This window comes from Pholcus phalangioides, unplaced genomic scaffold, assembly GCF_987345545.1.
Source record: "Pholcus phalangioides strain wild (caught in Gottingen) unplaced genomic scaffold, Ppha-v1.0 ptg000011l_1, whole genome shotgun sequence".
NCBI classification, from domain to species: Eukaryota; Metazoa; Arthropoda; class Arachnida; order Araneae; family Pholcidae; genus Pholcus; species Pholcus phalangioides.
In genome coordinates this window covers 17,537,036-17,560,056 of record NW_028301604.1, presented here as the reverse complement: position 1 = coordinate 17,560,056, position 23,021 = coordinate 17,537,036, and the positions used below count along the sequence as shown (strand labels likewise).

The following is a 23,021-nucleotide window of genomic DNA, read 5'->3' as shown; positions in this document are numbered from 1 at the left end:
CATCTAATCTGTGAGATGAAGTACCCATCTCTTTTCGTGTTAAAGAGCAGGGTTTACCAAGAAAGGGGTGGGGCCTCTATTAGCTTCCCGACTCCCCACCACTCACACAAGGATATAAGTGGTTTTTCTCCAGTGCACTTATCTCTGTGAGGGACATGCCAATCTGGTAGATGAGTTGCGCCTGGTTATGTATCTTTGGTTTCCAAATTCTCAACATTTCTTTTTATATACCTCCAATAGTCCATACATATGTTATATTTGAACATATACTTATGTTCGAGTCCCCAGATTCAATGATATTGATAGTTATTTCCTATATAATCTGTGAGGTGAATTAATTGCACCTGATTGTGTCCCTGAAAAAATGAATTGAGAAAACTTTGAAGTTATGTTATTGGAAATTGCAAGGAAATATAAAAAATTACTTAAAATGCAAACATAACCTTGTTTGAGGTTATATTAAAAAGTTTAGTTTGATAAACTTTCCCTTAAGCCTAACAAAAATTTAATTATTAATCTCGCAGATGAGTTGCGCTGAACATGCTAGGATTTGTGTTGCGCCTGCCTGAGGGTTGAAAGTTGTATGTGCCATCTTGACATATTAATTGCATATAGACTATTTATTTACAGACAACAAATTTCTTCCAAAAAATAACAAATAAAATCAGAAATCTACAAATATATTTTATCTATTTAAAAATGGCATACATATTTTTGTACGTAGCAAGTAAAAACTAATCTGTAGTATTTCAAGCAGATAAAAGTTGCAATACATACAATTTCCATTAGAGGCACTTCAGTGTAATCTCAGGCAGTAATATATATAATCATGAATATAAATAAAAAAATTGTATACCAGTATCTAAATTGTTAGAAAAATACTATGATTTGGCACAAATTTTTCATAAAACCCTTCACAGATTTTCATGTAGTTTATAAGAATGAATGCGTGCAATGCATGAAAAAAATTTACTTGGGTTTTGTTTATAAAACAATTTGTGATAACAAACGTTAGATAATGTAATTAAATATATGGATTGAACTACAAAATCATATGCATAGAGATTCATAACATAAAGTGGAATGTTAAGTGATAACATTTACATGCAGCAAAAAGAGAAAAAAATGCAACTGAAATTTGATTTAAAGTAAAGATTTATTTAAAAAAAAAAATATTAGTAATAAAATACCTTCATTTTTTAAATAATATTATTAACAATCAATATGCACAATTAAGTAAAGAGTAATTCAAAGAATGAAAAAACAAATAAGGTACACTGAGGTAAGTAGAACCACTTTTTCATTAGTGCAGACTAATTCATAAAAGACATAACTTCAACCTAATACCTACTTTGGAGAGGTCAATGAAACTTCTTGAAAATATGACAGCAGGTTTTACGAATCATAATTTTTTGGGGGCCAATGTTTTAAACTTATTTTTGGCAGTGTCCCCTTTTGAAGATCAAATTCAATGCAAAAGGTGTCACTTGCCTCGATGAGTAAGGCAAGTGATACCTATGACTGATTGTGCTTTAAAATCATTCACAAAATGATCACGAATGATAAGAATGAAATGTAAACAAAGAGAAAAAATTCATTTGAACCATAAAAAGCCCAAACATTTTATTATTGTTGTATACAAAACTCACTAACAACCTTAGTACAGTCTGCGTTCCCGGGGTGACAACAAATATGGGAAATCCTTGAATAACCGAAGCCATAGTTTTTTCTTGTATATCTCGTTTATTGAATGGCATGAGAAGAGCAAGGTAATGCAGAGGTATAAGGGAATGTAAAAGAGGGTGCAGCAATTGTTGGCAATGTTTTCTGAAAGAACATTGTGATTTCTGTTTGCGTTTTGTCTTCATATCAAGTATGTTGGAATATGTGATGACAAGGCTTCCTCTACCAATTTTTTTACATGGGAAGAGAGTACCATAGAGGGATTTATGCCATGAAAACAATCTATTGCTGATTTGAACGTGCGAACCTTTCCGCTATGTTAATCATGGTGAACTTGTCTTCTACTTCTTTATCTTTTGTCATCTTCATCTGGTACCACTTCAGTTTCAGGAGCAGTGAACTGCATTAATTCCTCCTTTGTCAATACCTCTGAATTTCGCTAATGTGACAATGTCTTTTATAGTCTCTTCAGTTGGCCCTGTAGAAATGGTTGTGTCCTTTAACGTACATTGTGGCCAAAGGTTAATCAAACCCGAGGTGACTGTTTCTCTCTTGGGAGCTACCATGGCTCTAGTGATGACAATGTCATTAACAAGCCATCTTAAACATGCACAACTCAAGTTTTGTAAACAACACATGAATGACGATTTCTGAGTGTTGAAAAAAAAAATTCCAATAGAGGGGAAAAAAACGTGAATATGGAAACCACGAATACAGAGCACCGACTGTATGTAGAAAACTCACACAATGTAATAATACTACCCCCCATCAATATTAACTGACATTATATGAGGCAAATTAAAAGGGAAATATGAATTTCCCCAGACTATCAAACTTGAGAGGTGAATGAAGTGACACTGGAAGGTAGATGTAGCACATTCTTCTAAATTTTGCTTCCGATGAGTTTTAACTTTGATTAGTTGCCCAACAAACTTTTTATTACTGACTTTTATTTATGAGGTTAAAAAGAACCCAGTCACCAACCTTTGTTTTTGGAATGGTTTTTAACACTAAATCTATAAAGTTTTGTTCTTCTTCTAGTTCTCGACATTCATCTTTCATGTCCAAAGCAGCTAGTGCTAACTCAAGAACTTTTTCTTTCTTTCTTCAGTTTCATACCACAGTTGATGAAGCCAATGCAAGTACGTACAAGGCTAGCATATATTCATTGGGTTCCACTTGCCTCACCACAGAAAAAAACAGGGGGAAAGTCAACTTCTAAATATCTACTCGCCCCGAAGAAATATAATTACATTAAAATGACAGATTAAACAATAAGAAAAGAAGAACTTTTGCCAAAATATCAAAATTAGATCAATTCAAACTTTCAGAAATAGTTGAAATGTAAAGGGTGCAACAGGTAGTAACATGATCACAAACCCAACTTCTCCATGTGAAGTCACCTTGCAAGAGCAGCTAACGCACCAAGTACAATTTTACTGAAAAATAAAGTATGTACAAAAGAAACTATTTCTAGAAGCTAACTGAATTTAACAAATCATATTGGGATCCCCTTACCCCCAAATTTCCACTTACCGCAGTATACCTTAGTTTTTTTTACATACCTTTTACAAACATTTTAATTTCATGGCATATCACATTTCAAAGAAACTGTTTTTTACTGAAACTCTCAACAAAACACCTTCTCACAGGCATTAGTCTCATTCTAATAAAAATTCATAGAAAAATTATTTGATAAACAACTTTTTTTTACAGAGAAATAAATTATTATGAATTTCTTTCGTTAATAGATTTAAAAAACTTATTTTAATTTACTGAATCAGGGTAAATGAAACTTCCAGTATAAAATAACTCTGAAGATAAGCCCATACACAGTGGAACAGAAGCATATGTGGTTTATACAGGTAATAAGTCACAGAGCGACTATAAAGAGATGCCATGTAAATGAAAAAACAAGGTCTAGGCTTGATTTGTTTGCAATACACAGCTTTCAAAGTAAAAATGCAGAAATCAGACTTGAAAAAGTCACCATTTCTTATTAATTCAAGCCACAATTCTTCTGCACTTGCAGCTGGAAACATTAGCAAAGCATATAAGAAATTTCCATGTTGCTCTTTGCCATGGAAAAAAAAGAACTTTTCTCCATCACATTTTTAACTGATTTAAAAAAAATGGATTTGATATTATAATCAGAAACAAATCTGCTCAATGGTTGAGTAAGGCACAGTCTTTGTACAGCATCAAGCAACCTCTACATCCTGAGAAATGATGCTTCTTGGTAGTCTACAGTTAGGTTAATTACCTGAGTATTTTGCAACCAAGATAAAAAAATAATGCAGAATGACATTGTGTTCTGAACAACAGATGCACCAAAAATTGTTGCAGAAACAACCAGCTTAGGTCAAAAAAGTCATGGTGTTTAATCCCTTGCCAGATAAGCCCTCCCCTAACAAATTATGCTGACACTGGGTTTAATTATGACTTATCCTGCTTATTCCATTTTGTTTCTTACAGCCTATTAGGTACACACACTCATACTTCCGGCACAACTCACTCGGTAGTAAATTGCCCATGGCAATAGATTGCAGTTGTGATCAGTTTGAGAGAAAGCCTGTTAATCTGTTCTGGCACATATTTGGATTATTTCTTGTCTTGGAAATGATTTGTCCCAATGTGCTGCGGTTGTATGTGCATCAGAAAACTTCAGGTTCTGGTTACAAGACTTTTGTTCTTAGAGCATGGCCTTACCTTGCAAAAGAGAACAATGTGTCAATTCAGAGGGAAGTTATTCTGAATAGGTGAGATATTTCCAGTTATCATTACAAAGATGTCCTGGTCATTTTCTAGACATTTCACTTCTAGTCATTTTTTTTTTATAAAATAATTTAATTCTTTCATCAGTGCATTATTTCTGTAATTATACAATAATATTTATCTAGACATCAATTTTGACACAGATATAGACATAAAAAAATCCATGGATTTTTTCCTTTCTGAAGTTCCTTCAATGAAATGCCAAGAAAATAGATTCAAAACGAAATGCCACAAAAATACATTCTCATTAAAGATAAAACAGCCATATATTCATAAATCATCTGACTAGAACATCTAATAGTTTATTTTAAGCAAAATATTGTTTACTGACGATTATTAAGGTGTTCGGTTTTGATTTAGTTCATACCATAAACTAAGTAGGATGCCCATATAAATTTTATTTCACAATTTGGCATTTTATAAATTTTAATACTTAACTCTACACTTTTTAATGTCTCTTTTAGTTTGTCATATAACAAAGCATTGCAAACTTGTATCTGTGTGAATTGTAACATTTCATTTAATGCACTCACATGTATAAATATTTATAAAAAATACATAGTGGCAAAAAAGAACTGCAACTTCAAAAGTCAATTGTAATTCTTTACACCAACACATTCTCATTTCATCAACAGATATATAATGGTAGATTATAACTTTCCTTGGAAAACATCATAAAATGTTATGTTTTTGTTATCAGAAAAAAGGTGATAAATAAAAAATAAATTAAAATCAGAACAATTTCATTTAAAAGAAGGTATATCTTTATAAATTGTTAATGACCAAATTTAAAATACCTTCTATAAATATATTTAAAATTTTTAAATCCTCACAATTCTTTAAACAGAAACTTTATCTATTAATAAAAATATGGGAACACATGAAAATAAGTATCTAATGAAACATCTGAAATGAGTAATTTAAATTAGGTAATAAGTTTATAAAAATGCAGCATTAATAATAACTATCATAATTCGGACAATAATTTTTTTTTCAAATTACTAGAGAATAATCTAAGTCTCATTGGGTTTTCATGAAAATGGCTTGTTTATTTTTATATCTGAAACCAACAGAAGCAACAGCTTTGAACAAACCAAAAAAGCTCTTGACTATTGACACAGTAAAATAAAAATACAACGAATAAACAAATAAAATGTGCATGACAAAAGCTCTTTTATTTTAGCAATAATTTTATATTTAAAAAAAACATAAAGCAAAAAAAAAAGATACAGTAAAACCTTGATAAATTATCACCTCATGTTACCGAAAAATTATGTGGCGGCTTAAACAGACGGACGACTCAAGTGAAGTGCTGTGAATTTCAATGTGCAATATTGTGAAAATCATATAAATTTAAACTAATATAGCATTTATTAAAATATGAATCAAAATTACAATATTAATAAAATTTATAGATAGCAAAAGAAAAAAATAATAGAAATTGTTTATCTTTTTCTGAACTTATTATGGTAAAATATACTGATACACTTTGATTTATACTAGAAATTTTTATTTTAGACTAATCAGAGCAACTGTTAGAATAGTTAGGTTTTCTTCACAACAGAACTATATTGCACATTAATTTTACATATACATGAAATTTAAAGTTTGTGTTTTAATTCATCAGTAGTTCATGATACAACTACAAGGTAATCTTGAACACAGGATCCACTTTTGACTTGGGGGGGGGGGCAGGAAAAAGTAAACATTAGAAGACCTCAACTTTGGAAAGAATGTCTGGTTTTTCAACAAAGATATTTTGTTTAAATTTGAAGCCATAAATTAGTGGGAGTAAATGCAGAAATCAGGTCTAGCTTGAACAGTCCCTAACGTTTCAAAAACCTTAGTCAACAAATGAACTTCCCCAGCGTAACTTTCGTTACTTAAACTGTACCATTTTGGTACATAGGCTTTTATGGTGACTTTTAACCATAAGGCAGTGCTCTGTTAACACAAGACCTATTTTTAGTGGGTGCCATAAAAATAATCTGTTCCTCTCTATCAAACTTTTTCATGGTGACAAGTTAATCGAAATTAGAGACGAGTAAACAAGGGTTTAATAACATTGTTGTCTATGAAAGATGAAAGGGCCTGAAGAAAAATGACGACTTAACCAGAGTGACAACTTAACGAGGTTTTACTGTATTACATTAAAAATAATAAACTGAATCATTCAATTGAGACCTCATCAGGAGAGCAAAATTGGACAATTAAATTTTCAGCAGCATTTGTTTTTTACTTTTACACTAAGTATATCAAATCTATATATAAGAAATAAATACAGTATATGTGTTACTTATCCACAATGCACATGACTACTAAAAACTAAGAGCTACATTGAACGATGAATTTAAGATCTTATAGCTTTGTCATAATTTTCATTTATGGTGAAAACCTTTCTCAGACGGCCATTTAGTGTTAGATAAAATTGTGGATGTCTGTGGAAGAAACTGTTAAATGGAGGAAGAAGAGGGGAGGGAGAAATGTGTATTTTGGATAGGTATATATAAACCTTCTAATGCCCAGCTTTTTTCCATTTTGCACAGTGCCGATGGTTGTGTGTGTTTAAAAAATGACTCCCCTGATCAATGCTCCCTCTGAGCTGCATGCACTATGCAGCCAAAAATGTTTCTGTGTACAGGAGAAATTAATTATATTGTGTATGGAAGCATTTTGTTTTATCATTCTGTGCAGATGTCAAAATCCTGAGTGCAAAATAACTACTGAGATCTGAAAGAGTACTGGACAGTTTATTTACATTCTTTATCAAAGCAATATTAGTGAAAGTAAAGAATTGAATCAATGACAATTATTTACGTTTTTTTTGTTTCAAAGGATCAAAAAAAAGTGTTTTTTTCTTTCTTCTTGGGATGACCTAAAAGCTTCACAACGGACAATATAGAGCATTTCAATAAAATCTGGTGTTATCTCTTGGCATTGCTCCCCCCCCCCCAACCCTTATTTGTGAGAAAAGTAGCTGCTACAGGATGGCTACCTGCAGTGGTGGCTCAATAATGGAGGTGGTTTTAGCATTATATCTATGGAGCCAATTGTTTGTTTTTTGAGGAGAGGCCAAAAGTTAAGAGAGATTGGCCATCAAACAGAAGTGACCCCTGATGAAGGTTTCACTGTAGTTTTTAAAAATTATATTTGAATCATTTGAGCATGAGTGCATAATTTCATTTTTTTTTTATTTTCATGCACTCAATTCTAAAAGTATATAAAATAAATAGTTTTATACAGCTCGATTTTAGGAAACACTCTTTTTTATGAACTGGTGGCCTTTTGCACCAAACACAGCATGCCATACAAATAATGTTAAAATCCACTGTATTTTATGAACACTAATTTCTATTAACTCTGTATTTTACGAACTTGTTTTTCTTACGCAATTTCTTTTCTGTTGTTTTATTCTTCCAGCCATTCCAGAGTTCATTGTAACCAAAAGTAAACTTCAATTCGGACATTCTGTGTCTTAAGAGAAAACAGAGAAGGGTGAGGGAAGAAGGTAAAGCATTCACCAATTTCTCATCACCAAAATGAAAATCCACATTAGATATAGTTCACCGTGTTGACAATGACGTGAAGATGTGTTGACAACGTATGAACCATAATTCACCCTTTGTGCATTATGATTGGATAAACTGGTAGTTTGAGAAATGGTATGATACATTAGCTTATTCATAAGGCAATTTCTGAGTCAGGAGTCGATCAAACTCTACTTTGACTAACTGCTGTTCATCTACTTTCCTCTTCACAATTTCAGCAAGACTGAAAATATTCTGCTTGACAGTAGATGAAAAAAAAAAAAAAACAAATGAGAAGAAATCAATGTGCGAACTCTTACAAAGACAGAAATTGTCAAAACATACATGATTCTGAAAAGTACATCGAGTACTCTAATTGAAGATCAGCAAAAGTTTGTTTCTGAGCTAAGTGGATCCAGTGGCATTCTACCATCCTGAAAATATTTCAGCTACATAATATAAAAGCTACATTTCCAAAGCTCAGAAAGGCATTTGTTGTTTGGCTGAGGAAAATGAGTGGTTAAGGTCAAGTCATGAATAAGAACACAAATTTCTAGATGGAAGTTCAACTCTACTGTGAAACACACTTGATGAGATCAGCGATAGTGAAATTGTGTTTCTTTGTGCGCGATCGTTGTCTATATTCACGTTACTTTCTATCTCTGATCTATTCTCGGCTGACATGGTGATCGATGCAATGTTCAGATGGTTCCTTTGGCGGGGTGCATCCCAGATCTGAACAAAACACATTTTTGTAGTGAGGGATGGAGGACTATTTACTCGACTGTCTTCGGGTAGTGAAACATTTATTTTATGTGCAATATTGAATTAATAAATTCTGAAGCATAATTTTATGTGTTGAATTAATTGTTGAAATAAGCCGCATGTTGAATTCAAGTTTGGTGTAACTTTTGAATTAAACTGATAATAAATCGTCCATTCAAGTGGAAAAATTGCATGTGTATTACTTACTGTTGTCTGCAAAATAATTATTCTTGGGAAAACCAAAAATTGAACCGGGAGTGTACTATAACAATACAATCTTCAGCTGCGAATGAGGCCGAGACAGTTATCTTCAGCTGCAAATGAAGGAGAGCCAGAGCACTCCAGATTTGAATGGAGCGAAGGCAGGCAGCAGGCATATTCAGCTGCGAATTGAGCGAAGGCAGACATCCTTAGCTGCAAATGGAGCATAGGTAGGAGGATCCAGGGCGCGATTTTGGAGAAGTAACTTATCGTGAAGGTGCATTGGCTCATCCCATATTTTACACGACAAACAAATTCCCCCTCCCCATATTATGTGGCTCTTGGGAAGGACAATCGCCCCATCACCCTATGCTTGGCGATGTACATTAGCTGTGCCTGCTAATTCTGTTATCTTTACAGCATTTCTTTTTATTAAAATAAGCATTAAAAAAAATTCTGACACTTTTTAACTCTCAAACCCAAGATAAATTGAGCCTGGAAGAGAGTAATGAAAACTATTCACATGATAAGATTTCAAGTAAAACATGGAACCTCAACAATAGCTACCTATTTTAAAAGATGAATAAATTCTTGATTTTCATAAATAAACACGAATTTTGAATTCAAAGTTATGCCTTATATTATTACCTAAACCAGTTATTCCACAATTTTTTTGTTCATAACATCCTTAGAAATGAGGTTAAAAACATGGAGAAACACCCTTTTTTCAATATTGAGTCAAAGTAGAGCACATATCAGAAACTTGAATTCAATTTCAAATAAATTTTTCATTCTTAGAAGAATTTAAAAATTGAATGAATGGAAGAAAAAATGTTTGATATTCTGAAAAAATTATGAGATTATAAAATATTACAACCCATAGTTATGTTTCAAGCACCTTCAAGTGCCATGGCACACCAGTTAGGAACCACTACTATGAAGAGATATATCTCCTATACAACATTAATAATATCCATGTCTCCATACAAATTCAGAGTTGAACAATTTAGCAAAATTCAAATCAGTCTATTTTGATTAAACAACATAATCTCCAATGTGATTAGACTGCTTCATACAGAAAAAAAAAAAAATCTAAATTTTTTCATCACCCTATTAGTAATTTCATGGAAAGAGATTACCTTTCGGGTCTTAATAAATAGAAGAAAAACAAAGTAAATATATACTCTTTTTCTTCTATTTAAGTAATGTCATGTTATGCATAAAAGGGAAACTAACTTCACAAAAAGAAAAAAAAAACCGAAATGAATGATCAAATAGTTTCACTCATTTTCCAACTTTACATATATGTATAAGTTCATCGTAAAATATGTACACAGCAAAAATATTTACAAAAAATATATATATTTGAGGGAAGTATGATGTGTACATGACTAACATAATAATGAAGGTTAAACTTTTGAAGTATATTCAGATCTAACAACTTCATCATAGGAAGGTGGAGGATCGCATTCTTCATCTGTTTCCTATTAGAGTGAAGTTATAACAGATTTAGAAAGAATAAAATCAACAAAAATCTCAAAAATACAAACTTTTAGGTGAATGATTTTCAGAAAAATAACAAATAAGGGAAAAGTAAGTAAGATTGCACATAATTTTTTTTGCTGTTGTGGCAGCTGGGTAAGTAAAAAAAATATAACCAAGTTAATACCAATGTTTTGCAGTGTCTCAAGAAACCATTATTATTGATAAGATCCCAGATAGCCTTAATTTATTAAGTAAAACATGATTTTGTCATGTTAGTATATAATTTTTAGAGAAGGAATCTTAATTTTTCGGTGAAGATTGACGTGTGCACGCGCGCGCGAGAAAGCTTTCAAGATTTAAGTTATATTTAAGTACATTCTCTGTTGAAAAATATGGTGATGTTAAAACTCTGTTGTGGGGTGTTGATATCTACAACTCTAATTCAAAAAATTAGAATAACTTGAAAAATGCATTACATGATTTACAAATTGATTTTATTTCACCGGAATGAAAATGTCCACAATTTCCAAACTACGTTGACTGATTCTACATACTTTACAGAAAAATGTAACATATAAATAAAAACTGAAACTTTACAAATTTAGAAAAAATCACAAAATTACAATACTTTTTAACTTGATTCAAAAAACTACGATAATGTTACAAAACTTATGAGAAATAATTCTAAATGAATTCAATTAAATGTTGAAAATTTTGTGGCATTTTCCTTAGCTTTAATAACCTCTCGCAAACAATTTTGCAAAAAAAAAAAAAAGATTGCAAAAATCTAGTGGATTTTTGCAATCTTTTTACGATACTTGCCCACGTGGTCTTTAAACTCATTAAATGTTCATTTTTGTCTTTTGGAGCAAACTTTTGAAGGTGTTTCTTCATGACACCTTATAAATTCTCCACGGACTCTGGTGAATTTGATGGCCAAATAAGCAATGTAATGTGTTTTATCTTTGAGCCAAGCAGTGGTCGATTTCGAAGTGTGAGAAGATGCAGTCTTGTTGGAAGATGAAATCAGTATCCAATAAATCTTCAGCCAATGGTATCATGAAGTATTCTAGAATTTCTCAATATACATCAGAGACTATTCTTCCGGTCAAAATACACAGCCTCTCAGGCTCTCAACGCTCATACAACCCCATACTATAACGGAAGTAGCAAATTTCACTGACAGCTTCATCGACTGCTTAGTGAATGCTACATGGTTGAGACGCCAAACACAGATACCTTAATCACTGTGGGACACATAAAATGATTCATCACTGAAAAGAACCCTATTCCAGTCATCCCATAACTGTCTTTGTTTGCACCATCGTACTCTAGCATTCATTTGTTTGCATGTAAGGAGCGGCTTTCTCTTGGGCACAGTGCATTTATATCCATAATGACTGAGTCGTCTCAGTGTGGTGGAGAACAATACATTGACACCAAGTTCTTTCTACTTTTTATGTATGAACCTGATGCTACAAAAGCAGTGAAATTTCACAATGTTTTTAAGAGTCTGTCCTGTCTTGCAATAGTAATTGGCTTACGACCACTATTTGCACGTTTTCTCTGAAAATTGTTACCATTTGAATAATGTCTTAAAAGTTTACTCACACTTGCTTGAGAGCACTTTGCTTTCTACGCGACCATCTGCTGAGTAAATCTTTCTTTGTCGAGATTCACTACCAGAGATTTTAGACCTTCTGTTAAATATTTATTTCGACCTATTTTCAAGACACAACTGAATAAAACCAGTTGCAAGCCTGCCTTTATATGTATAACGGATTCGCGATATAGTGATTTATGGAAATTTTGGCACTGATGCTTATCTAATCAGAAATTCTCCCATTATTCTAATATTTTGAACCATCTCTTCTGATTATTCTATTTTTTTTGAATATCTTAAATATTTGAAAAAAAATGTTATTGCAATTTTGAACACGTAACAAACATGACGGGTAAGTTAAATTTATTCTAAACGACTCCTATTTTTTTCATTCACTTCCGTTGTTTATTTTTCCGGTAATCCTCTGTTGAAGAAAATAAAACTATGAATTTTTGGGTTATTCAAATTTTTAGAATCAGAGTTGTATAAGCAATTCAAAAACGGGTGTAAAAATAACATGGGTGGCTAAAAATATGCATATTTGTGATGTCAGTTTTCTCTGTTAAAATGAAGTGAAGAAATGAAAAGCTGGTTGAGACCATAAAAGAAAGAAAAAGGGTGATTGGATTCAAAAAATCCTGAAATCACAGGAAAAAATCTCAAAACTTCACAACAAAATTTATTCTCTTAACAAGTTTGACCATGCAATGAGAAGTTAATCTGCCCAGCCTGTGAACAATTCTAAGATGAAGATTGGATTCAGTGAGGAATACGTAAGAATTGATGACATAAGGAATGCTCTAGTTATGAAAGCTGAAGGAATTTGTTTGGGACTACTCTCAAATCTTTGGGTACATACAGGGTGATCAGCGAATAAACCCTTATTTCAAAATTAAATATCTCTACAACAAAGATCAATAGAATTATGTGGTAAACGGTACGTTTATTAGCAAAACTGTACGATTGTTACAAATCTGATTCTACGTATGTTTGCATAATTTGGTTATCACATAAACACAAAGTAGTGAATTTAAAATTCTTTATGAATGGCCATCTCAGACTGGCTCCTTGGCTAATCTGAAAATGATGGAAAAAGATATGAACTCTGTATTGAAATAGGAAAATTTTGAATGTGCTCATCCTCTCACCACAAATATATTACTTAGACAAATCTATGTAATGCATTTGTGGTGACAGGACAGCACACTCAAAATTTTCCCATTTCAATACACAGTTCATATCTTTTCACCCTTTTCTGATTAGTCAAAGAGCAAATCCGAGATGGCCATTCATAAAGAATATTAAATTCACTGATTTTTGTCTACTAGTTTAACACATAGACTACCATGTCCAAGAAGAAAAAAAATTGTAACACTAGACCGAATCATGATTTAAAATCATACACAGAAAAAGTTATTATATAAATTATGCTTGCATGAAATTTGATTCACGCAGGAAATTTTGTCCCCAGAGCCTAACTTATGTTTGGCAATGCTTAACTAAATAATTATTTTTGGATTTGATGAATAAATGCTCATAAGGACATTCACATATATCAACAATGCTGAACTGGAAAAAAATGCCCCCCCCCCAAAAAAATAGCAACACGTGATGCCTTGATATAATGACAACTTCTCCACAACGATATTTTTTTCTATGTCAGCAGAATTCAGTTGTATCAAGATTTCACTGGATATAAAAACTCAATGGGACCACAACAAAATTATCCTAATCCAAGGGTTTTCAAACTTTTGCCTTCCGTGGTTCTCCAGAATAGTCTAACAAAGAACCACTTTATGATATTGCATGGGCACATATTAATTAAAGACAGCTCACCACAGCACTCCTGACAAAAGGTTGGCCTTTGCTCCAAGGAGCTGCCATTTGAGAACCACTGATATAATCAGTTCATCTTTTCATTTTGAATCCACTTACAAATAGGTCTGGCCATATATCTGAAATTTCTGCATCCATGACAATTCACATTATTGATTCCATCTTCTTTTTTTAATTAACATAGCACCAATGCAAAGATTAAAAAAACTGAAATTCATTATGTTTTTCTTTGCACAAACAATTCAAAATTATAAATGTTTTTTCTCACTTTTAGAGATAATGCAGTATCATAATTTGGAAGCGCTTCATCAACATTAATGAAAGAATTCTGCACATCAGGTGAACCAGTCGGACTACTGGAATGAGGAGGCGAAGCGTTTCGAGGAAAAATGCAGATGTTGGAAAAGTTTTGGCTAGAAAACAAGATTCAGAATCAAATTTTAAAAACTATCGACATAAAAATACAACTATTTTCATTAAAGCAATGAAATTATGAATCTGGATCAGAAATTACAGAAATAGCACATGGACGACCAAGAGAGTGTTGCATCACAAAGTAACAGCTAGATCAAGAGCAGAGCTAGTCAAAAAGCTGGAATTGGGTATACAAAACAATGGTCGCCCCTCCAAACAGGAAAGTGTTAACTTTGCATCACTTTGACAACACTGTTTTGTTTAAATGGTAAAAATGTTTCTGGGCATTTGGAAATTTTCATTTTTTTGTTTGGTAATTTATATGATTCAAAAATGAATCAAAGTTTTCAAATGTTCATCTTGATAAGTTCAGACCTTTGGCCAGTATCAAATAGACTATTTAATGGTAAGCAAAATCAGTTTGCAAGCAATATTTTAAATAAACCTGAACTCGATCATAGCTTCATAATCAGACTACTGTACTGAATTATAGGGGGGGGGGGTTTCAAACCTTTTTTCCATTCCTAACTCTTCAGCCAACTATTTTGCTCTGACCAATAACACTACTTGTGTCATCTCAGAGCAGTGTGTGTCATCTAAAGCTACTGGAAAACTACCTTTGTAGGCACCTTAGTTTACTCTTTTACAAACATTTATACTTTTACTCCACAGATACTGCACTTTACTCGAGAGTAAATCGAGAAGCTATCCATACTTAGAATAAGACAACTATAAGTATTCTTTATGGGGCATTGTATAATATTTTATCATGTATATATATTGTTTGCAGTTGTATTTTCAATTGGGTTCCTGTATTTTTGCAATATATGACATCCATATTTGTTATGGGCATCTTTTTCTCAGCCAACTTGCTAGGCATTTTGCCCGTTGTGACATTATATTTGTACTCAAATTGGACCCAGGTTGTTTGCAAAAGTCGGATCATTTTTGAATAAAAGTGGGTCCTCTCAAAGAAAATGTTTTTTTTTCCCCTGTCATTTATTGGTAACCCTGTGAAGAAAAATAATTGGTTTCTAAAAACATGTGCAAGCCAAAGGTTCATAAAAAAATGTTAAAAATTTGCCAGTTTAACTACTTATTTTTTTTACTTTCATTGATAAATATTCAACTGGATAAGAAAGCTTACAAAAAAAAACCCATCAACACTGAAGAATTAACATACATAATAAATTAAAACAAATATAATGAAGTTACTTACATATTTACTGATAATAAATCAATCTATAGATTATTTTCTGATTTTCATTTCAGGAAACATTTTTTTAGCACTTTCAATAATATCTTCTAATTCATTTAAAACAAAAAATTTTAATGAAAATTTTCTGATTCATATGAGGGGGTTTAAGTCAGAGTGTTGTAAATAAATTTTAAACAATTCTGACCTAAGTCCAGAAATGCAATCTAGAAGAGCTAAATTGTTGAAAGAAAAAATGAGTTTTGTCCTAGCTTCAATAATTTGTTGCTAAATTGTGAAATTATAAAATTTTTAACATGGGACTCTCTGACAACAATTCTAGTAAAATCTTCTTTTCTCAAAATGAGGATTATTCCTTTAAGCCAGGATTACACTATAAAAGTTTTGTAAAAGCTCTTTGATAAAGTTCGAAAAATTCACAACTAATAAGATCATCGGTTGCATTTCCTCGAATGTAACCGATGTGCTTATTGGTTGAATTTTTCCAGTTTTATAAAAGATCTTTTATCAAAATTTTATAGTGTAATCCCAGTCTAACACCACTTTGATGTTAATCCCCTCATATAAATTCTTGAGGAGCAATTTCCAGCTGGAATGATTAAATTTCCCTTCCCTGATGGTCAACAACTCTGGTCTACAAACATTTAACAGCTACATATTTCACACCTGAATCTGGGAGTTATGTCAGATTGGTGTTGGTAAAGCCTAACAGTGTGCTTGAGTGTCCAGTGTTTTGTGTGTGTGTGCATGTTTTGTGTTCAGTAGGTGGTGCCATCTATCTTCCAAAGTACCAATATGTGGATTCACAATTTAATGTATATTTGTGTTGCATATCAGCTGATGGCTGTCACAACAGAACTTTTTCCCAAGGAATAGTCTACTCGAAGTTGGCAAACCTCGGAAAATAATATTCAACCAACCATCACTGCACATCGTGGGTGTCAAAACCAGATTTTTGCATTTTGAGACCATTACAAACAGCAACCACCAATGATAACTACTTGACTGCATAAAGGTCAGATAGCAAAATTACAGATATTTTAGCATGGAAAAATTTTGACAATTTGAATGGGTGAACCAATTCTATGAGATTTTTTACAAAGACAAAACATGGTCTTCGTGTATTTCCAAGAGATCTGTATGACCAGTCTAGAAAATTTGTTAGTGTTAGTAAACATCCATGCCCGAACCAGGATTGAAACCCAGACCTGCACAATCAGAAGCTAGCTCCATAACTACTGGACTGCCTCCAGTTGGTTATGGAGACTGACACACTTGCCATTTTGGGAACAAAGTGAATTTACGCTGTAAACATGCTGTCTTTGAATACAAGTAGGTAGTTAGCTGCAAAAGTACCATAATTTTCAGTATAATACAAATACAACGCCACAACAGACAAAATGCCCAATGAGGTGGCTGATACAATGGTAAAATCCAAAGGAGAAAAAACCCACTGAAATTGGAAAATTTGGTATATAGCTCATACATCGACATAACTAGATATATTTTGTCAGCCTATTCTTCTTTGATGGCTGCAGGTTATACCAATACAGTACAGTACTTTCGTTGTACTTCAAAGAAGTAAAACTACTTTCTGAAGGTCATGACTGTTGTGGGAAGTGAAATAAAAAGAAAAAAAAAGTACAGTGGTTTTCCCCCCTGTACTTTTTTCTTCACACACTTGAAAAGAAGATAATTTTTATGTTTCCTTTGTCAAATTTCCAGGCATTTGGCATGCAACAGCCCAACACATTAAAAAGCGCACAATCCACTGGTTGAAAAACTCCACAAACCACTGTTCCAACTCAATACAATTAATTTAACCTATTTACATCACACAGAAACAAAGTTCATGCTTATTGCAGAGATCATAACATGAATATTAACATCAAGATTACCGTTTGCAAAGATGCCACGCTATCATCAAACAGCATAAAACACTAGCAAACGCCAAAGATATCCCAATAGCAGTAGGCAATATTAGATTTGAAGGTTTACTGGAATCTGGGACAACTGTAAAAAAAGAAAAGGAATATTAAAACCACATCTTGGAGCCCAGGCAATAGTTTCAATCATGATGAAACACCAATTCAAGGATTGTTCTTGAAATTTAAAAAATAAATATTTCTAGATATATAATAAAAGAATTTTTTTAGCTTTTGTTTTTCAATCATAATCCCTGGAAGCATACAGAAAATCTGAATTTCTTCTGAGAACATGGCTTATAGCATTAAGAAATAGCACACAAGAAATTATAAAAGCACAGAAAACATAAAAGATTTACTCTGTGTCAAATTTTCGTTAAAGTGAAATTTAATCATGTGGCTTCTTGAAACTTTATGGCAAAAAATAAATAAATAAAATTCAAATGCAGTATAAGCATTTAGATGATGTGTATGAGCATTTTTTTATACCCCCAAGAAGGTGTATGCAAAAAAAATTAAATACACTAAGCATGATAAGTATACCAGTCCAGTAAGTGGCCTGTGAACGGTAGCCAGCTCGCATATCGTGTCTGCAGACTAAAAAGGTTGGTGCATCCTGGCAGTTGAGACTTTTGTTTTTTAGGAATAACTAAAATAATGCTTGTTTGTGCATCTCTTCTTTTGTTAAAAAAAAATTGATGTACAATGTACATACCAGTTCACTTCAGAAGAAAAATTACATTAATGAGGAAAAATAGAAGATGAAATTATGATTGGACAAGGTGTCACAAATTCTGATTCTAGACTGCCGTCATCTTTCCAATGTTATATCATGTTTCACACAAATTATTTGCACAAATATTTATTAGTTTTATAATTTGAAACTTACCTGCTTCACAGAGCTGTTTTGCTTCACTATATAAGAAATCGCTATAGCAGTCACATGTACTACTATATGGCAACTGGGTACAATATGAATTAGGATCAAAGTGTTCACATTCTTCAGGAAATCTACATTGTTCACCATAACGTTTACCTATATAAGAAATTTCTAATATGGAATTTTCAAATGCATCAAATTTACATTCCTTAACCTTTAAACAGTAGTGTAATTATGAGAAATTTAACTCCACCAAAAAAAAAAAAAACTGTTGAAAATTTTTTAATCAATTTTCTTAATGTCAAAATCAGAAATCACTGACCAACACACTGTTGTTCCCAAGTGTTTATCGTTAATGGTTTTTGCTTCTCCTTACCCAAAGAAAGTCATACTTCAGTGTCAAAAGCAGTAGCATCATTGACTGCTTATAGACAATGAGAGCAGTCTGTTACATTGATAAATGATGGAAGCAATTACAGGGTTAGACAACAAAAAAATAGCTCAAAGCTACACAGCTGAAAAAAAAAAATCATTGAGAAAGGGAAAAAATTTTGATAATATACTAAAATTAAATTTGGAAATGATATGACAAAAGATATAATTACCTTTCTTACAAGAGTGTGGACCAACCTTTACTGGATAATCAGGTTTGCATTGGCAAATGTTATCCTTGTCACAATATGAATTTGATGCTAAACATATCTTGATAATTGAATTACATGGCTCTCCAACATGTGTTAAGCCTGAAAAAAAAAAATGTAAATTTAAATGCTTAGATGGCAAAACTTCATAAATAACAATTTTTTTTTATTCAAAAATTAATTTTCATATTTTTTTTATTCATGAAATTTGCCACAGGTGTAAACTTGTATCTAGCCCATGGGAGGGGGGGGGGGCAAGCCTCTCCCTAACACATTTGCTACCATCTCCATAGAACTTGACTGTATTTCCATAACCTATGGAAATATAGTCAAGTTCGATTATAACATACCTGCTAGGTCAGCAGTTCTCAACCTTATTTGACTCGCAGAGCCCTTTTCAGTACATAATTTCTAAGGCAAAGCCCTGTTTGACTCGAGGACCTTTTTTTTTGTATATAATTTTTGAGACAGAACCTTGTAGGCCTTTTAATAATTCATCTACTAAATTCACCGATTTATTTTGTTTTCCTTGCATGGCAGTGGAGCCCCTCAGAAGTGCAAATGGAACCTCACAGGTTCTGCAAAACATTGGTTGAGAACTGCTGCTCTAGGTGATTCATGAGGTGCATGTAATAAGCGAGGTATTGAAGCTAGCTTATGTAGCAATAGCATACATGCATTATTGAGATTGTCGTGGACAAAATAAGCTTATGCAGCACATAATTGAAATGTTATATAGCATGCATATAGTTTTTGATTGATATCTGAAAAGTTTTGAAAGTTTCTTAAAAAACAAGAATACAGAACATGCAAACATTTTCGGAAATGTTAATGATTTTTTTAGTTCATGCTAACTGTTTTCCTGTGAAGTTGACAGCATTGTACACTTTATTTAAAAAGAAACCCACTGATGTTTATAAACTATATATATACGTCTCCAATAAATAATAAACTTGAATTAGCATAACTTTTCAATGGTGAGTGAGTTTATTTACAACAATTGTTCTTTTATCACTGAAACCCATAAAGTGATCACAAAATAACAAAAACAAGTAAAAATTCAACAATTCAAAAAGCACAGACAATGCAGTTTGCAAAGAAAGACAGGATTTTATTAAATGTCAAAAATTATATTGTCAAAATAGTTACATTTATTACCGACGGGTGATGCTTAAGTTGAAAAATTTCAAGTGTCATCTATTGATGAGAAATGCAACTATTTTGGCAGTGTAATTTAGTGTTTATAAAAAAAATTTAGGTATTTTTGTGATAAAATATCAAGATTTTCGCCTTTTTACAATGAATGTTGTACAAAAAAATATTTTTTTACTCTTATGTATATTTTTTTTTGCACAGTATACTATATCTGATTCTTTTCTTGGTTAAGACCATTCTTTTGGTATGTTATATCCGCAGTGTATGCTTTAAGCAGGGTAAAATAACAGAGATAAAAATATATAGATGTGAATGGGCCAAATTTCAAGGATTACACAACCGTATGTTATATACGTTGTGCATGTTATATCCAGGGTATGTTATAAGTGCACTTGACTACATTAGATTTGAGCTGCTTCCGTCCCCCCCCCCCACCCATGATAATTCTGAGCCCTTTCAATATTTCCTATGACTTTACACCTATGAAGTTTGCTACACAATTTTAAAAGTGTTTTTCAACCAAGATGAATTATTATTATTTTTGCATTAATACTAGATTTACATGCAGAGTCCTAAAATCATTAGTTCTGTGTGTGACCATTATAAAAATGAATATATATGTACATGTAACTTATGAGAGACTATTTAGTGCTTTCCTTGGAACTTTTTCACAGTCATTGGGAGAAAGAGCTCCCTGGTGAGAGCTTGTGCGTTTTGATTGAACATGGTTTGATGAAATCTACAAGTAGCCTTAAATATAAAAATATATGTAACAAGTGAAATAATGTTTGGAATAGAAATGGGCTAGACACATCAAAAGAATACAGGACAATAGATCAACCGCAAACATTATGAATAGGTACCTCTGTAATATTAAACATCCACGAAGGTGCCCCACACACACAACACAAAATAAGATGAAACGATAAGATGGACAGAGTCAACTGAATGGAAAAGGCATCTATAAGGCTTTATAAAGTCCAAAGGCTCTATAAAGTCCAAAACAGCAGAAGACGGCCTAGATAAGGCATATGGGTATGTTTTGTATTTATGAAGGGAGAGGAAGAAAATGAAATATCTCACCAGAGGTGGAAACCTGAAAAAAAGTCAGTCTCATACAAGGGTGAGGAGAGAAAATAAAAAGAGAGAAAAAAGATTGGTCAAAAATTGGACGAGTCTATTTTGAAGATAAAAAACCAGTTTAAAAAAAAAAAAAAAAAGAGTTAAAGAGTAGGTGCTGGGCAACAGGCGATTCATTCACAGGTACAACAAATAATCCTGTGGGGTTCTTGCTTAGTGCCACAAAATACTCCAGTTGCTTGAGCACTCACTGCACTTGACAAGCTAGCTACCAGTATGAACCACATTTTATTGACAAATCATTGATCCTAGAGGCATATTTTCAACTAGAAAAACATGTCCAAATAATGTGTAGAACTCAGATGCATCAGTCGTGTTGCAAGTTGTTTAGTAAAAACTTTTTATAGGAACATATTGTGCTCAAAAACCCAATGAGAAAATTGTTGCCCTGTCTCTTCTGATGCCAACAATAAAAATTCATGTTTCTAAGTGCAATATTCACTGAGATATTTGAATTTAAAAAAAGAAAAAAATTGGAAAAATCGGAATAAATTGGGGTTAAATGTGCTATTAGAAACGTTTGTGTGTATATGTCTGTATTTGTACATGTTTGTGCTTAGTTTATATTAAAAAAAAAAAAAGATTCATCCTGGGCCTCAGGCAAAAGTCCTGTCAGCCTTCCTGATTGACAAAAAGAATTCAGGAGACTAATCTTACTGCAATGCAAGTTATTCTCCATCATTTACATATTTAATCACTTTATTAGTTTATATTTACATATAAGCCTATGTGTTCAGCCATCATTCAACCTTTTCGGGAGGGGGCGGGAGACAAAGCACATGTACTCAATGTTTGTATGTGTGTATGTATGTGTATGTAATATATATATATATATATATATACACCATTTTTAATGTATTTTGAAAAGCCAGGGGGTAAACCCCCCTAAATAACGGGCCTGGTGTTCAGCATTTCATAGAAAATCTTAAATCATGAGGCATATTATTAAAAAATAGCATGTCAAATATCAATATAATGGAGTGAATACTTATTGTAAGCACTTGATACATGAAATCTTTTTTCACTCCAAAACAGACCCTACTGTAATTAACATGTTTCACAAATGCTTTATTTCAACTTTTACACGATTTCGGTGCCACAGAAACGATCGACCAAGAAACATGAAATCATCTTCCTTTCGCTTTCCACACTATCTTCTCATTCCCTATTAGATAATCATTTTAATCTAAATCCATATATTTTTTTACACCTTTCATTGTTTTTACCCTACCAAATCCAGTTATATTTGGGAAAAATCAATAGCAGGTTTGAAACATTAAACCATTAAAATCTTAGAAATAATTTTTTTAAGTTTCCAAGGCAACCAGATTCTTTTAGAAAATGAGATCAGAAACAATGGAAACAAAAACAAAGGGGGAAAAAACGATCTTTCCCAAATCTTGGCAAAATAATTGTTCTCAAACGGAAAAAATCATGCAAATATTGATTAACAAATTTAATTACACACCTTTTGTGAGGCTATCAACTAGTAAAACAGTAAACAAAATAAAATTAGATGTCATTTCGTTGAAAACGCAAGTCCCATAACGAACGATTAACAACCATCAAGAGCATCCCCACCCCCACCTAAAACAAAACTCGAGACGGCACTAACTGCGGTGGTCACATCGTCTTCTCGAATGTGGTTTATTTAGGGGATGGTCATAGTAGCCAAAAGCCCTGTATAATTATTATTGTATTGTATTGTGGTTTATTTTTTATTTTAATAATTTTATGACATATTTTTTAGTCTTTAAAAGAAGTGAAATTATAAT

At 32.4% G+C, this 23,021-nt stretch overlaps 1 protein-coding gene across 1 annotated transcript; it reads right to left on the bottom strand.

Annotated features, from left to right (window-relative positions):
• Nucleotides 1–664: 664 nt before the first annotated feature.
• On the bottom strand, nucleotides 665–22,840 carry LOC149080156 (uncharacterized). Its single transcript, XM_089239183.1, has 7 exons — nucleotides 22,715–22,840; nucleotides 18,916–19,053; nucleotides 18,320–18,466; nucleotides 17,404–17,518; nucleotides 14,144–14,288; nucleotides 10,348–10,435; nucleotides 665–4,392 (listed from the first exon to the last, which is right to left on the bottom strand). Exons 1-6 carry the CDS (start codon nucleotides 22,767–22,769, stop codon nucleotides 10,361–10,363), a joined length of 675 nt encoding a protein of 224 aa, XP_089095309.1. The 5' UTR covers nucleotides 22,770–22,840; the 3' UTR covers nucleotides 665–4,392; nucleotides 10,348–10,360.
• Between the last annotated feature and the right edge of the window lie 181 nt (nucleotides 22,841–23,021).

What these genes read in the sequence shown, in the direction of transcription:
- LOC149080156 (XM_089239183.1), bottom strand. Translation starts at nt 22,769, where the DNA reads ATGACATCTAATTTTATTTTGTTTACTGTTTTACTAGTTGATAGCCTC. An exon ending in AGTTGATAGCCTCACAAAAG is followed by an intron (nt 19,054 to 22,714) that starts GTGTGTAATTAA and finishes TTTTTTTTTCAG; the next exon opens with GCTTAACACATGTTGGAGAG. An exon ending in ATACTGCATTATCTCTAAAA is followed by an intron (nt 10,436 to 14,143) that starts GTGAGAAAAAAC and finishes TCACTCTAATAG; the next exon opens with GAAACAGATGAAGAATGCGA.